The 15,990-nt window shown below is 42.8% G+C and overlaps 1 protein-coding gene across 1 annotated transcript in view; it reads right to left on the bottom strand.

Annotated features, from left to right (window-relative positions):
- col23a1b (collagen type XXIII alpha 1 chain b) overlaps positions 1–15,990 on the bottom strand; it is a 131,448-nt gene that overhangs the window by 29,518 nt on the left and 85,940 nt on the right. Inside the window, exons 3-5 of the mRNA XM_085180313.1 lie at positions 7,439–7,483; positions 4,420–4,427; positions 3,167–3,193 (exon numbers count right to left, since the gene is read on the bottom strand). Coding sequence (XP_085036439.1) covers positions 3,167–3,193; positions 4,420–4,427; positions 7,439–7,483 — 80 coding nt within the window. The remainder of the gene's footprint in view (positions 1–3,166; positions 3,194–4,419; positions 4,428–7,438; positions 7,484–15,990) is intronic.

Genomic DNA, 15,990 nt, shown 5'->3' on the forward strand with positions numbered 1-15,990 from the left:
ATCTCTGCTGCTGCTAAATGTAATGATACACTGTCCGTGATAATTGTCAGCGTGATTAATCTGCTGTCGTTTTACTGTGACCTCAAGCACACAGCATCCTCAGTCTTTATAATCACACACACACGCAGTGTTGGGGAGTAACGGAATACATGTACCGCCGTTACGTATTTAAGATACAAAATATGAGTAACTGTATTCCGTTACAGTTACCATTTAAAAAGGTGGTATTTAGAATACAGTTACTTTGTTGAAATAAATGGATTACACGGCGGTACTTCCCTGTTTCATATTGTGGCGGGTCGGGACTGTTTGGGTTTTGTTTGACAGCTACGTTCTGTTGTTCCAGGCGGCAGCGTTACGGTTGCCATGGTTACAGGGTGACGCTCTCTCTGCGTGTTTCCTGGGTGAGAGAGCGACTTTTTGTTGTTGTTGTGCTAAGCTAATAGGCAGAATGCTACAGTTATAGCTCTAAAGAATGTAGCATCATAGGCAGTGTAGTCCGTGCTGCAGGGAGAATGGACTGTCATACACGTTATGTGTCTGTGAGCGAGGGAGGGAGAAAAGGAAAAGTACGAGCTGTCATCGAGCAAAAACGGGAGCTGGAAGCATGTAAATATAATAATAACCACTGCAGCCAAGAAGAGAGCCTGACGAGCCCAGTTGTAAGTAAGCTATTAAGACTCGACTGTACACTGTGTTCGTGTTTTCTCTCCAAAAACAATAAGTTCCGTTGGAGCAGCCTTTCAGCGCCTCTCTCTGTCTCTCGCCAGCAAAGTTGACCCAGACAACAAAGTAAAGCTAGTTTTCAGCTACGAGCCGACACAGAACCCACCGTATTAGCCAGAGGTCCCTTTACTACGGTTTGGAGCCGCGGACCTTCAGTAACAGTAATAAATCACAGCAATAGTACATTCATGTAGTTGTAAACAGCATGATAATATATTAAGTAATCCAAAGTATTCAGAATACGTTACTCTCATTGAGTAACGTAACGGAATACGTTACAGAATACATTTTGGGGCATGTATTCTGTATTCTGTAATGGAATACATTTTAAAAGTAACCTTCCCAACACTGCACACACGGACCAGGAAGCTGCCTCTTGCAACAGCAGACTGAGCTCCTCCAGTCGTTACACTGTTACATCTATGTAATCTTAGCACTATACAGATTGATTTCATTATACTAACTAGACTGGGAAGAATTAACCAGATTGTGCAGCGTTTAAGCAATGCACAGATAATGGACAATGTTAAATGAAAACAAGACAATAAAATGAGCAATAGCTCCGGGGTTTCAAATGGAGACGGCAATGGAGATGAACGGTCACAGGCAAAAACAAACAAGCAAGCAAACAAACAAAATCCTCTAAAAAACACAAATGTGCACAGGCTTATCTGTGCACCGAGTCCACCTGTGTGTAATTAGCAGCAGGCATTTCCCGTCAGCGGGGCTGTGCAGTGCCAGGCAGACTGTATGGGAATATGCCTGAGCGAGAGCCCGAGATACCCACATTCCCAACATCCACAACTGCACAGCTAGCATGGCAAAGATGTTGTAGGAGTTAAGATGGCGTGACTATTTTGGGTCACCATGGAACCAGTCAATGAGTGAAAAACTAAGTGCACCCCATGATTCAGGAGCTTGTAGAACCACCTTTAGCATCAATTATCTGAAGTAAATGTTTCTGTATGACTTTATCAGTGTCTCACATGGTTGTGGCCTCTTGGCTCGCTCTTCTTTAAGCGTTTTGTTTTGTGCACAGCACTCTCAGACTAATCAGTCCTGCTGAGGTCTGGACTTTGGGCCATTGCAACACTTTGATTCTTTTTAAGTCATTCTGTTGTAGATTAGCTGCTGTCTTTAGATTTAAATTGAGTCCTGTTGCATGGCTCAATTAGACCAAGCTTTAGCTATCAGACAGATGGCTTCTCATTTGACTTTAGAGTACTTTGGTATACAGAGGAGTTCACGACTGACTAAAATACAAGGTGCCCAGGTCCTGTAGCTCCAAATCCTCCCTTCACTACCCTGCTTGTCAGCTGATATGAGGTGTTTGTGTTGATTTATTGTGTGTGGTTCTCAAAATGTGGGGCTGTGCATTATGGCCAAACAGATCCACTTTGGTCTTGTCTGTTCAAAAAGCACATTTTTCCCAGAGTCTTTGATTTTTGGTGGGTTTTTTTTGTATTTTTCCAGAAGCAACTTTGCAAATTTAAACCATGCTACAATATTTTTCTTTCTCCCGCAACCCCTAACAAACAAACCATACTTTTCCAGTCTTTTTCTAATTGTACAGTTGTAAAATTTAACATTTAACATGCTTACTGAGGCCTGTAGAGTTTGAGATGCTTTTGTGGTTTTGCTATTTCTCTGAGCGCTGCATCGTCTGACCTTGGGGGGGATTGCCGAGACGTCCACTCAGGGAAGACTGTAGCATTGTGCACACTTTTCCAGAAGTCACACTGTTTTGTGTAGGTGTATTCATAAATGGATGATAAGCTAGAAATCACCGTTTCATCTCATAAATTGTGGGGGAAAGAAAAAAGAAAAGGCCTAGCTGTCCACTAGAGGCCGCTGTATCTCTGGATAATATTAGGCATGTCTCTGTGTTTTTGTGGAAATTGGTAACCTGCTTTCCATTCAGTAGCTATGCATGTACATCGTTGCATTACACCAAGCATATTAAAGCCCAACTAGAAGCTGCAAGCCATGATTGGAGCCTTGTGGATGACTGTTTCACATTGTGGTACGGTTTACACTCCTGTGGTTTGTGTTTACTCATGATATCTTAACATTATTGGGCATTCATGTCTACTGCTCTTTATGTTTACTCATATGAGAACTAAACGTGCTGCGTTTCCCCCTGCCAACTGCCTTGGGTAAGTCATATTTCGTGTGATATAACCAGTCTGAGCTTTCTATATCTGTGAGCTTACTTCTCATTTATGAGGCAGGATACATCACTGTTGGTTATTGGTTATGAAGAGGAAGTCATTGAAAGAGTAAATGAGTTAATTTAGTAATTTAGAAAGAAAAAGCAGAGAAGATGACGGGATAGAAAAAGGCAGAATAAATGTGGGGAAAAAGTTAGAACAGATCCAGGCCCAGACACACGAGTAGGTGAAGTGAATAGAGTGACAAGATAAATAAAAATCTAATTTACCGGGTATCCATCCCGTCCAGCCTTGCCCTGGTGAGGTTAGACATTGAAGCATGAAGCATTAATCAAGGCTGAACAGACACTAACAGCTGCACACAACAAACTCACAAAGACCAACATGTAGCCTGGTATCCTACATAATAAAAGGAGACAAGTGGTTAATGATTTAAAGGATTGTGGCTGACTATTTATTTATTCATATAAAATATTGAATTCTTGAATGAAATAATTTACTGTAAATGGAGACTAAATTTGTATTTGGAAACGAATGAACTAGCGAGGACTTAGTCATATTACACCACAGCTTTTGACTCACATTTTCTGGGATTTTTTTTTTCTCTCTTCTCATCTGCTCTCAAACATGAACCACGGTTTTAAACTAAAAGCCACTTGGACACAAAAAATAATTAAAAAACAAAATCAGATCAGTTGTTTTCATTGTGTCTACAGTACCAGCCGCTGCACATTACTTAGATAAACGGCACTGACACATTGCTACTTTGCAGAGTAGCGAGTGACTGGATTACCACACCTTCCCATCAACTTTATGGGATGTAGGCTGTAAGTTTTGGGGGGTCTTTAAGAGAAGACATTGTTTCATGCACGCCTAGTGTGGATCAGATGCAGACCAATCGAACAAATCCCGTTTGGCCGGACATGCTGTTTTTGTTCTGATGTGTCCGGAAGCACGTCACGGTGCGTTTCAGAGCATTTCCAATTCTGCATATCTGATCAGTGCCACATGGGACAATTTAATAAAAAAGAAAGAAAAAGAAGGGAATAAAAACTGAAATTGGACATTTAAAATGCAGATGGAAAAAACAAAACAAAAACATTATCTGAAGGCAGCTGCATCAGTTTCCACTCTGTACACGGATTTGAGTAACGATGTGTTTTATCTCCCGAGTGTGTCAGAATGTCAGCAGGAGTTACAGTCCCACAGAGAAGAATAACTCACTGCAAATAAGTCACACCTCCCTAACCATCACCATGAAAGACTCAAACACACAGTCATGGACACCCACATGCACAGGTGGTCCATTTATTGGCGTTCTCTGTGGATGCATGTGCGAGTGAGTCTGTGACAGTCTGTATGTCTGTGAGTGAAAGGATTCCTGGCAACTCCCGCAGTTTGCCGGGCCGTGCAGGACTCACAGCGAGGGATACAAGGTGGATGCGTGTGCATGCGTGACTGATGTTGAAACCTCTCTTTAGTTTGTTTCCATACTACCTGGATGAGGTGGAATGGTACTTACAGGAAGCCCTGCAACACAAAAGAGAAACCAAGCGTTAGAAAGTAAATGCTACAAGTCTCTACAGACACATGAAGCACAACATGCGAGAGCTGCAGCAGGCTCTGGTTTATATAGCAATCAATTCCTCTGAACAGTGGTCTGCAACAAAAAAAACAAAACAACAAAAAACCTGCACATGCAATGTGGTTCGTTAGATGATGGCTGCAATTAACCACCTAAATACAGTACAGAACAAACATATTAGAGCTGCCGCCAGCGCAGTTTGTGGTGAACCCGTTATGATAAACAGACTGCTGGATAATGGGTCATGTTTTGCATTAGGAAATGAAGTCATGTCAGGACTTTGTTTCTTAAGAAAATAAGGGCGTATTGGATGGCGGAAAAACAGCGAGTAAAAAGGTCGGGGCGTGCTGGCAAACTGTCTGTCCCTTTAAAGTTGGGGTGGGGGTGGGGGGGGGGGGGGAATGAGATGCTTCTGAGATTTCTCCGGGGCAGTCTTTCTGTCGTGATTGAAATGCTCTGATGTTGAGCCTCAGCAGCAAAACTACATTCAGCTTTTCATTCTTTGCCTAACAGAAAACAAAAGTAATGATCAAAGAACTCCTTTTGTTGTTAGTGGCCTTTTTTTTTTTTTAAATAATCTCCTTAAAGTCCAGGGCTAAGACCAGGAGCACTATTAAATCACTTAAATCCCTACAAAGTGAACGCATCATTAGCAGAATTTTTATTAGCTATTCCTTAATATGCTATCCGATAAAACCGATAATGATGCTGATTAATGCAGCTTATAGTGTATGATGTCACTTGGGGCTCTGCCACCTTTGCCTTTCAGTACAGCATACCTCATCAGCATGAGTACGACATCAAACACCAACAAGACTGAAAACAGGCTCTCCATAAAACACACACACAAAAAAAATCCTTGTTAACATGAACAGATTCTATTCTGGCCTTGAAGTGGGCTCTTTGATTCAGCAGGAGCTTTGCATATGTAGAGAGAGATGAAAATGCATGTTTTAGGAGCGAGCATGTGTCAAGAAGAAGAGGAGGGAGGCGTTTAGGTTCATGAGGGATGAAAGTTTATCTGTGTCTGGATGCTTCGACGGGGACCTCCCGGGCCAGACGGTTAGGCAAACAAACACACTAGCTTGGAAAGCCACACAGAAAGACAAGCTTTAACTACTGAACTTGGGACAGGTGTGTATATGTGCTTGTAGACTACTGAGAAACAAAGAGACGCAGGAGCAAACATAAGAGAAAAGGAAACAATTTAAAGAAAAAAAAAACGAGGCATGTAAGAGAGAAGACGACAGCGAGGGCTGATTTTAATATGCTTAACTACTCTGTCTGCCCTCTTTCCTGTTATTCGTGTTTGTGCGCTCCCTTCTCCACTCTCATTTGGTTTTTTTTCCTCCGAGAGAATGGAGAAAAACCTCTTCTGGCCTTTTAAAATGTTGTCCTGGAGTCATCAGCATCAGGATGGCGAAACAGCCTCTCCATTTCATATACGTACTCGGTCTGAGCCAGGATGCAGTGTGAGGATGAGAGACTAAAAAATACAAGCGATAGCCTAAACAGAACCACGACGGCCCTTCAGACACGGACCATCTGCCTCAAATAGGCGTCCACGCTCGGCTGAAACCTTAGCAGCACACATCCTCCAAATCAGGGGTGGGTAATTAATTTTCCCAAGGGTGTGGGCCTCCACAACAGTCCCAGTTTCTTAAATTATTTCCCCACCCCTACTCGTAATGATGAGGTTTCCATTAAACGGACCTGGAGGACACCCAAAGGGATTTCCACATTTTATGCTAATATAAATTTAGTTAGACAGTAAACTGATTATCGAGATTTGAGACCGGTCACTACAGCTCTCCAAAATCCATTAAAAACATAAGTAAGGTATAATGCTGAAGTGGGTCAGTCCCGCTGAGACTGTAACGCTGCCGTGAACACTTACTAGTCCACCAAATCTGCCACAGCAAATTGACCCTAACAAATCTAATTTCACTTCTTGTTTTTTTTTTAGTAGTTTCAGAAAATGAGTGAAACTCTGTAAACGGTAAGATTAAGACTTAAGATTTGCATCTCCAAAGAGAACCAAATTGAGTAAACCACACACAGGCCGTTCATGCCAGCAAGAGACTAACACATTGATGGAGTTCACCTTCTGCTGCGATTTCTAGAAAGCAGAAATATACTGTTTGGCCGCCCTCTAGAACAGAAATAAAAAAACATGCAATTCCGAGTCGAGATTTATGGGACGTTTTGCTCGACCCGTCACCTAAATGATGGACGTTTGATCAGATAAAATAAAGTAAGCAGACAAGCAGAAAGGGATCACTGATGATCTTTCACTTAGTCACCGTGTTCACAAGAACAGATCCGATCTGTAAACATCCACCTCAGTGATTCACAACCACAATGGAAATTTCATGACAGTGACACATATCCTGTAGGTTTTGATAAAATTGCCTAATACTGTCGTGGAGCCCACTTTTAATAAGAAACATTTAAAAATCGGGATGAGTGAGACTTGCACAACATCCGCTCCATCTTTCACGATGACATTTGTGAAACAAGACTTATGACCTTGCTCTGTTTTGGTTCCTCGTGGAGTGTTTTTGTGGTTTGGATCGATTGAAAAAGCAGCACCATAATGGTGGGTAGCAATGTTGGCGGGGCAGACTCATTAGGCTCGTACTACAGCAGCTGCTACCGCTCAGCAAGAACGACTGACATCTGGGCAAAGTTAGTGGAACCACATGGCCAGAGTTAGCACTATGTTGGCGCAAATGGAAAGGGACAGGGAGAAGGGCCAACTGAAGCCCATCATCCAGTGGCCTGACTCATGGATCACTGCCTTTGCTGGGCCCTCGCCTCGAACTTACCCAGTCACACAGGAAAAAGACGGATGGTGTGTGAGTGCGATGAAGAAAAAAAAAAAAGTGTGTGTCTTCCAGGAAAAGAGGTTAAAAGGAAAAATAAACTGTTAAATGATTTGATGGGCATTACTTACCAGGTTCCCCTCTTCTTCCCATCCTTCCACGTTTTCCTGGAGGCCCTGTGGAAACACAGACAGAGCAATGAATTGCCAAAATCAGCACCGCAGGGATGAGTAGAAAACGACTCAACCTCACTCGCCGTTTCGCTTCTGCTGCTCGAGCGCTGTTTGGCATCAAATGCGTACGAGCTGGCAGAGCGCTCATGTTGGGCGAATATCACATTCATCTCTGGCCTTCATGCAGCAACTTTCTTCTGGTCCTGTTATGATGCAGCCTCCACTGTGACCTTTCTAGTAAAAAGCTTTTTTTGTCATTGTTGGCGAATTCTTGCCAAGCTTGGAAAACTAGGAAGAAAGCTACAGAAGGAACGGGAGATGATGTGAGACGTTAGACCTCATGCTGCTAGAAGACCATGAGTCATTTTCTACACTTCCATTGATTTGCGTCAGTGTCTGCTCGGTGATTTCACAGAGGTACTGTTCTTACAACTAGTGCACTCGATTGCACCCCAAAGAAAAATAAGGTTGTGATCAGGCTCAGAAAGATCACTCAAGCTTCCCATTTGGCTTAAAAGCTGTAGCTAGCCACAAAAGGTTTTCCAAGTTCTCTCCACATATGGAGAGAACTTGGACCAGCTTGTAGTCTCTAATTAGTCTCTAATTTACACTGAAATTTTTTAGCACAGTTTGCCACAGTGTTATAGCTAATTACATTACACCCAAGCAGAATATTACAGGCTGAGTATATTTTGTGGGCTTATTTATTTAAGTAGAGAGGTCTCAAAGTATTTTCTTCTACACCCTTCATTCACCCATAAGCATATGCATTCACATGTTCGATGTCTTTAAGCTCTTTGTTTAAAATTTACACTCACACTGTGATGTATCCATGAGGGGCAACTTGGGTTTAGAATTCTGGCTAAGGACACTTCAACACACAGATCGGAGGAGCTACAGTAGGGATTGAACCGATCAGCATGCAAACTGCTTCTTTTTGCCTACTGCCCTATCAGGATATCAGGATAAACTCCTGTCAATGCTGATGCACATCAACTGTGTGGTAGCGGCGAGCGATACTGCAAACAGTGGCGGTCCTAGCCTGTTTGGCGCCCTGGGCGAACACTCCCTCTCCCTATTTTCTTACTCTTCTTATATTTATTGTTTGTGTACTTGCGCTGCTGTAACTGGAGCCTCGTCGTCTCGTCTCTCTATATACTGGACTGTATATAGCGGAGATGACAATAAAGTTTACTTTGACTTCAGCAGCAAGCAGGCGCACCGAGGGCTCTTGCGCTCACTTTTCACGTTTCAAAAAAACATTGGTGCAAATTATGAGTCTGTATCATAATGTCTGGTGTTTTCGTGTTTGTTGTTTTGTTTTTATTTTGTTTTATTTTGCGAGTTGGTTATAAGATGCCACCACCACGCCCTCTCCTTCCTGTGTTGCAAGCAGCAGGCGCACCTCGCAAACGGAGGGCACCCTTACTCCCAGCAAATGGGCGATAGAAAACCGATCGGTGCCTATGCCATTCCCAATATGTGCTGGCTGATGTCGAGGCAGCATGAGTACGAATAATTATTTATTTATTTTTGCCGATGCCTGTGATGCCACCCCCCACCACGATGCCGCCCCAGGCAACCGCCAGTGTCGCCTGTATCAAAAACCGCTACTGACTGCAAATACAGGCACCGATCTGATACTGATCACTAAATCACTTTGGTTTTTCCTTTTCACAATAATGAGTTACTACAATAAAACACACCTTTTAGTTTTTCATGCATTCTGAAACTTGGAGACCTGAAATGTAAGCGGCTGTCCCTCACTGAGCCTGGTTCTGCCGGAGGTCTCTTCTTGTTAAACGGGAGTTTCCTTCTCACTGTCACCAAAGTGCTTGCTCATAGGGTATCATGTGATTGTTAAGGTTCTCTCTCTATTATTGATGTGTCTTTACCTTACAGTATAAAGCACCTTGAGGCGACTGTTGTCATGTGGTGCTATATACCAAAGTGCTTGGTCATATGATCGTTGGGTTTTTCTGTGGGTGATTTGGTGCTGTATAAACAAAACTGAATTGAACTGAATTAAATGTGCTTGTCCCTAAAATACTCTGGGTCAGCTTCTTTTGTTTCATTGCGCCATAGGCTATAAATCAAAAACACATGACAGTCAGCACAAAAAGGTTCAGACATTTTTCACAATGCATGTTTGAGGTTGTTTCTTTTTTTCCTCTCAAATAAATGAAATACATTTAACACAGTTCAGTGGCTACAAACTGAAAAAAAAAAAGATTGCTCAGTTGGTGCTAGTATTGATCCGATACAAATATCAGCACTGGTATTGATAATATCGATATTCGTAATCCACTTCTACTGTGTGACAGTCAACCATAAAGCGGATGTGTCCTGAGAGCAGCTCCCATGCACTCTGCAATTTCAGTTTAATATTTCTCTTACGTTGGGGACATGCTAGCCACAGGTTTGTCTAACACACAGTTGAATGTTCACTCCATTTCCTCCTGTAACATTAAAAGCGTTCTTTCATTTGCGCAACATCTCTAAAATTAGAAATATCCTGTCTCAAAGTGACGCTGAAAAACTAGTTCATGCATTTATTACTTCCAGGCTGGACTACTGCAATTCATTATTATCAGGATGTCCAAAAAACTCACTGAAAAGCCTTCAGCTAATCCAAAATGCTGCAGCAAGAGTCCTGACAGGGACTAGAAAGAGAGAGCATATTTCTCTTGTTTTGGCTTCCCTTCATTGGCTTCCTGTTAAATCCAGAATTGAATTCAAAATCCTGCTCCTCACATACAAGGTCTTAAATAATCAGGCCCCATCTTATCTTAATGACCTTGTAGTACCATATCACCCTATTAGAGCACTTCGCTCCCGCTCTGCAGGCCTACTTGTTGTTCCTAGAGTATTTAGAAGTAGAATGGGAGGGAGAGCCTTCAGTTTTCAGGCCCCTCTTCTGTGGAACCAGCTTCCAGTTTGGATTTGGGAGACAGACACTATCTCTACTTTTAAGATTAGGCTTAAAACTTTCCTTTTTGCTAAAGCATATAGTTAGGGCTGGACCACACACAATGACTACCGTCCAGTAGCACTGACCTCAATTGTGATGAAGTGTTTTGAAAGACTGATGAGAGATCACATCACTTCTTCACTTCCTGCCACCATCGACTCACTTCAGTTTGCTTACCGGACTAATCGTTCCACAGACGATGCCATATCTCACCTGCTCCACGCATCCCTGAGTCACCTGGACACTGGCAGAGGGAATTATGTTAGGATGCTGTTCGTGGACTACAGTTCAGCATTCAACACAATAATTCCCTCTAAGCTTTTCACCAAGTTGACGGATCTAGGACTCAGCTCATCACTGTGTCAGTGGATCCTCAACTTCCTCACAGACAGACCCCAATCAGTGAGGGTGGGAAAACAAGTCTCCCCCTCCATCTCACTCAGCACTGGAGTGCCTCAGGGCTGCGTTTTAAGCCCCCTGCTGTACTCACTGTACACTTATGACTGTGTAGCCACATCAGACACCACCTCCATTGTCAAGTTCGCTGATGACACTGTTGTTGTAGGCCTGATCTCCGACAACATCGAGACGGCCTACCTGGAGGAGATTAGGAACCTGGAGACCTGGTGCCAGGAGAATAACCTCCTCCTAAACATCAGCAAGACTAAGGAGCTGATCGTGGACTTCACCACAAAGCAGGCGAGGAATTACAAACCCCTCATCATCAGTGGCACGCCAGTGGAGAGAGTGGACAGTTTCCGATACCTGGGTGTCCACATCACTCAGGACCTGTCATGGTCCTGGCACATCAACACACAGGTTAAGAAAGCCCGTCAGCGTCTCTTCTTCCTCAGAAGACTTAGAGACTTCCATCTGCCACTGAAGGTGCTCAAGAACTTCTACTGCTGCACCATCGAGAGCGTCCTGACGGCAAACATCTGCACCTGGTTTGGGAACAGCACCAAGCAGGACAGACGAGATCTGCAAAGAGTGGTGCGCTCAGCCGAACGCATCATTCAATCAGAGCTCCCTGACCTGCTGTCCATCTACACCAAGCGGTGCAAGTCCAAAGCTAGGAAGATTATGATGGACCTCTCCCATCCCAACAATGGACTCTTCTCACTGTTGAGGTCTGGGAAGCGCTTCCGCTCCCTTAAGGCCAAAACAGAGAGAATGAGGAGGAGCTTCTTCCCCCAGGCTATTCGGGCCCTGAACCAGGTGTAGGACTGTACTCTCCCACACACATCACTATAAGACTGGACTCTCACACACATCACCACACGCACCACCACACATTTCCTATAATTTCCTATAATTTATAATCTTTATAATCTCTCTCTGCTGTTTGCACATTTTTATTTATTTTTATTTTTACTGTAAATTCCTAAGTTAATTTGTAAATTTTGTAGTAAATTGTAAATACTGTAAAACTTTTTTCTGTCATTTAATGGTCGGGCATTGCGCAGCTACAAGCATTTCACCCCCATGTCATACTGTGTATGGTTGTGTGTGTGTGACAAATAAAAATTTGAATTTGACCAGGTGACCCTGAATCCTCCCTTAGTTATGTTGCAATAGACGTAGGCTGCCGGGGGATTCCCATGATGCAGTGAGTTTTTCCTTTCCAGTCACCTTTCTCACTCACTATGTATTAATAGACCTCTCTGCATTGAATCATATCTGTTATTAACCTCTGTCTCTCTTCCACAGCATGTCTTTTATCCTGTCTTCCTTCTCTCACCCCAACCAGAAGAAGAAGAAGAATGATAATATTTAGAATAAACTCTGGACTTTGACTTACTTGTCCAGTATTGTTTTTTTCTAATCTAAACGGGGTTATTCTAGTATTAAAAATCTTTATACTCGGCTGTATACACCATGTGCTTACACACCATTCTGCATTTAATCATTAGTTGTTGTTCATCTCTAGCTCTCTTCCACAGTGTGTCTTCCTCCCCTTACTCCCAGCACCAGAATCACCCTGCATGAGCCTGGTTCTGCTGGAGGTTTCTTCCTGCTAAAAGGGAGCTTTTCCTTCCCACTGTGGCCAAGCGCATGCTCACAGAGAGTCGTTTGATTGACACAGGACTTATGGTGTCTTATCAAAACGATCACTTTCTTTCTGCTGCATGTCAGAACTTCTTTTGTCAACCTCTCTGTGAAAAATAAATTCTGCTTGTTCTAAAAATTAATCTCAAAAGGCAAATCTGCCGTCAATTTACTGCAAGGGATCCAGACATGGCAAGAAAACAGGGCAGCTGAAGTAACAAGTAAGCCTTCAGCTTGCTTTCCCATGGTTTAAAACCCTTCTGTGGGCAACACCTCACTTCTTCTGTCTTTTGTTCCATGTGACCGTCCTCCCCTGCTCTCATAGTGAAATCAGAACCACACTGGCTCCACATAAATGGCTCTGAGCATGTTTTCTATTGTCATTATTGGGGGTATTGTAGTGGCCTAATCACTTCCTGACTCTGCCAGCCCTTTCAAGGAGACCTCAATCATGGTCTCCCACCTCCTACTCATGTCTGCCTCTCCTACTTTCATCCTCCTTAATGCAACAGCAATGAGCTATTAATGACACTGGAACTCTGGGATTGAAGGAATAGTAAAAAAAGAAAAGAAAAAAGTAATAACTTTAATTAAAGAAATGAAGATTGACCCTTTTTTTAAGTGCTTGACTAAATCATATTTCTATGCTGTATGTAAGTGATTCCATTTGCCATTTTAAGCTCCCACAGGATTTTGCTGGCAAACTAAAAAAACAAAACAAAGAATAACAAAGGAAACTGAGTGGGCTACAGCTGTGCACCCACTGCACTGACTCTCATTTAAAATTTATGTTTGAACAGTTTTACACTTTTAACACCTCTACACCTTCAAACCTCAGGCACAGATGCCAGCCATGTTCTAATAGCCTCCATATTTCACAGTGGGCTTGACTTCCCCTTCCTCAGCCTCCACCGTCATAAACAGGAGTGGGAGATGCTAGAGTAAGCCCAAGGCCTCCGAAAAGAGACTAGATGGAGAGAGATGCTAGATGACAAGTTGGAAAAGCTGAAAAAGCTGGAAACAGGGAGACAGGAATGTGCATGGGAGTGATGGGATGGGGAGGAAAGAGCAGGAGGTAGAGAAATTAGATGGGAAGGACAGAGAAAGAGAGCCTTACAGATATAAGAAAAATGACAGAGGAAAGGATTGGCAGACAAAACGAAGTCAGCAGGCATCGATGGATGAATGCTTTCACAAGTCTTGCACGTACATGGTCTTTGGGTGCATAAAATTCTTCCTTAACCAAGCACATACTTCATAAGATATGGGTCACCATGGGCCATGCCTGCTCTACCTTTGTTTGAGACTTGAAAGGCGGCCGTCTGCATGTCGACAAGTTAGTGGCCAAACACTGGAGGGGCAGGCGTCAGAGTGACTGAAATGTGGGAGCGTGATTAGTCCTGAGTGGCATAGTTGAGGGGGAATTGTGGCGGGTGATGACAAGCTGATGTAGGACTAGATTGACTGGAGGAATTAATGGGAAAAGCAGCAGGGCTGGAGAGCAGAGTGTCGGCATGTGTGAAAGCAGTTCAGATTCCTGCTCTAGAACAGCGAGGTGAGCGCATATCGGCTGAGATGCAAACAAATGGCCGTGGCTTGACTTGGATTTCAGCTCTGTCTTTCTGTTTCACTGTGGCATTTCTGGGTCAGCTGAGGTGAAAGGAGTTGAAAATGTCTTACGGGTCTGCAAGAACACTCTTCAATCTAGTAGAGTCAGCAATTTTGAGGTTATTGGAATAATCACATGTTAAAAAAAAATCTCAGCAGGTATCATCCAGTCAAAGTGTGCAAGGCATGAAACAGAAAGGTCGTGCAGGCAAATGTAAAGTTTAAATATAAAGCAGATTAAAAACAATGAGTCTAAAACAATGAAAAATCAAGTATCACACACGTACTCCTGGGTGACATTCTGGTTCCAACCTCCATATGTCGACTTGTGTTGTTATTTCAAAGTGGAAACATGCTCATTATGTCATTTAAGCAATGCTGCACCAACTCCACGAAGTGATAACAGCCTATTGAGCCTACAACTAGGTGCAGGCAGTGATGACAACTTATAATGATGATTTAATGGGATGATAACACACAAAAGCAGGTTTTCATTATACTCTTTAGAGGTCTAGGTTGCTAACTGACTAAAAGATGACTGTACAACTCCAAGACAAAGCAGCAATACATTTCCCAGAGTGACTGGTTGATTTGCACACTGTAAAACAGATGGGAGGATGCTAAACAAACAGACGTATGGGATTAAGGTAGAAAAAATGTGAACTAAATGTGTAATACTGGATATTTAGGAAATAAGGCTACATGTAAACATGTGTGCAGATTTCTTTAAGAAATGCACAAAAACACGCATGAGCTCACTCAGCTGAGCACATGTTAAGAAATCCCTGGGAACAGCACGATAACACGGAAACATACAACGAACTTCATTTGAACTGCAGATAAGTGCGCGTGTGTGTATGTGCACGCTCGCCCGAAGCACTCGAACTCAAGCTCCACACAAGGAGCATTCAAGGTTTGACCGGGAGACCACAAGTGAGCCAATACCCCCCTCGGAGTGTCTATGTGTGTGAGAGAATGTCAGAAACCAGTGAAAAACAAACACATGGATCTCTGTTTAGATACAGCATCCTTCTCAAGTCTTCACTCAGTATCTTTCAGGAAGCCACTAAAGATTGACCAATACTGAACATCACATCCTGTGGGTAAGCTCACACACACACACGCTCACACACACACACACACACACTCTCAGGCAAATCCAAAATTCCTGCTGATAAGTGAAATCGACCTGAGCGGCGCCGTAGGCCAGTTTTCCATCAACGTTTTTACAGGTTGTAAAAACTATTTAAACCCACCGTGGTCTCAAATCAACAAAACATACACACCAGTCCATCTTCTACTCCTCTACTCCTGTTTGTTTCTCATAGCTGAAGTTTGGCACGATCGAGCTACTGTGACATTTCTCGGAAAGAGGGAGCTATTCGAGAGAATAAAGTGCACAATGTTTGAGAACTGAGCCCACCTTATCTTTGTTAAGGTCCTATTTTGTTTAACCTAGGTTGGATCAACAAGAGCTAACTAAAATCCATCCATCCACCTTCCCCACACACACAAATATGGGAAAATTAAATTTAGTGCAAAGAACGGGAAAAGTGGGCTGGACATATTGAGAGGAAAGTCGAAAAGGTCTGTTTCTTGCTTTCATAATAGCTTTAGGTAATGAACCTACAGCATATCATCTCTTGATTTTGCAGTTCAAACAAAAGACGCGCCAGAGATGAATAATCACTAATGATAGATTTTTTCCATCTTTTGTTACAATCATGAAAACTTTGAAGAGGTTTTTCTGTGCAGATACCTGAATTTTCTACACATGCTGGGGAGTTAAAATCACCTTAAGCCAAATTTTGACCACATTTGTAGAAATGCTGACACTAATATTGCAACACTTGACTCAAGATTATACTTGCAAAATATGTTT

The sequence above is a fragment of the Neolamprologus multifasciatus genome, chromosome 2, assembly GCF_963576455.1.
Source record: "Neolamprologus multifasciatus chromosome 2, fNeoMul1.2, whole genome shotgun sequence".
In the NCBI taxonomy this organism is placed as follows: Eukaryota; Metazoa; Chordata; class Actinopteri; order Cichliformes; family Cichlidae; genus Neolamprologus; species Neolamprologus multifasciatus.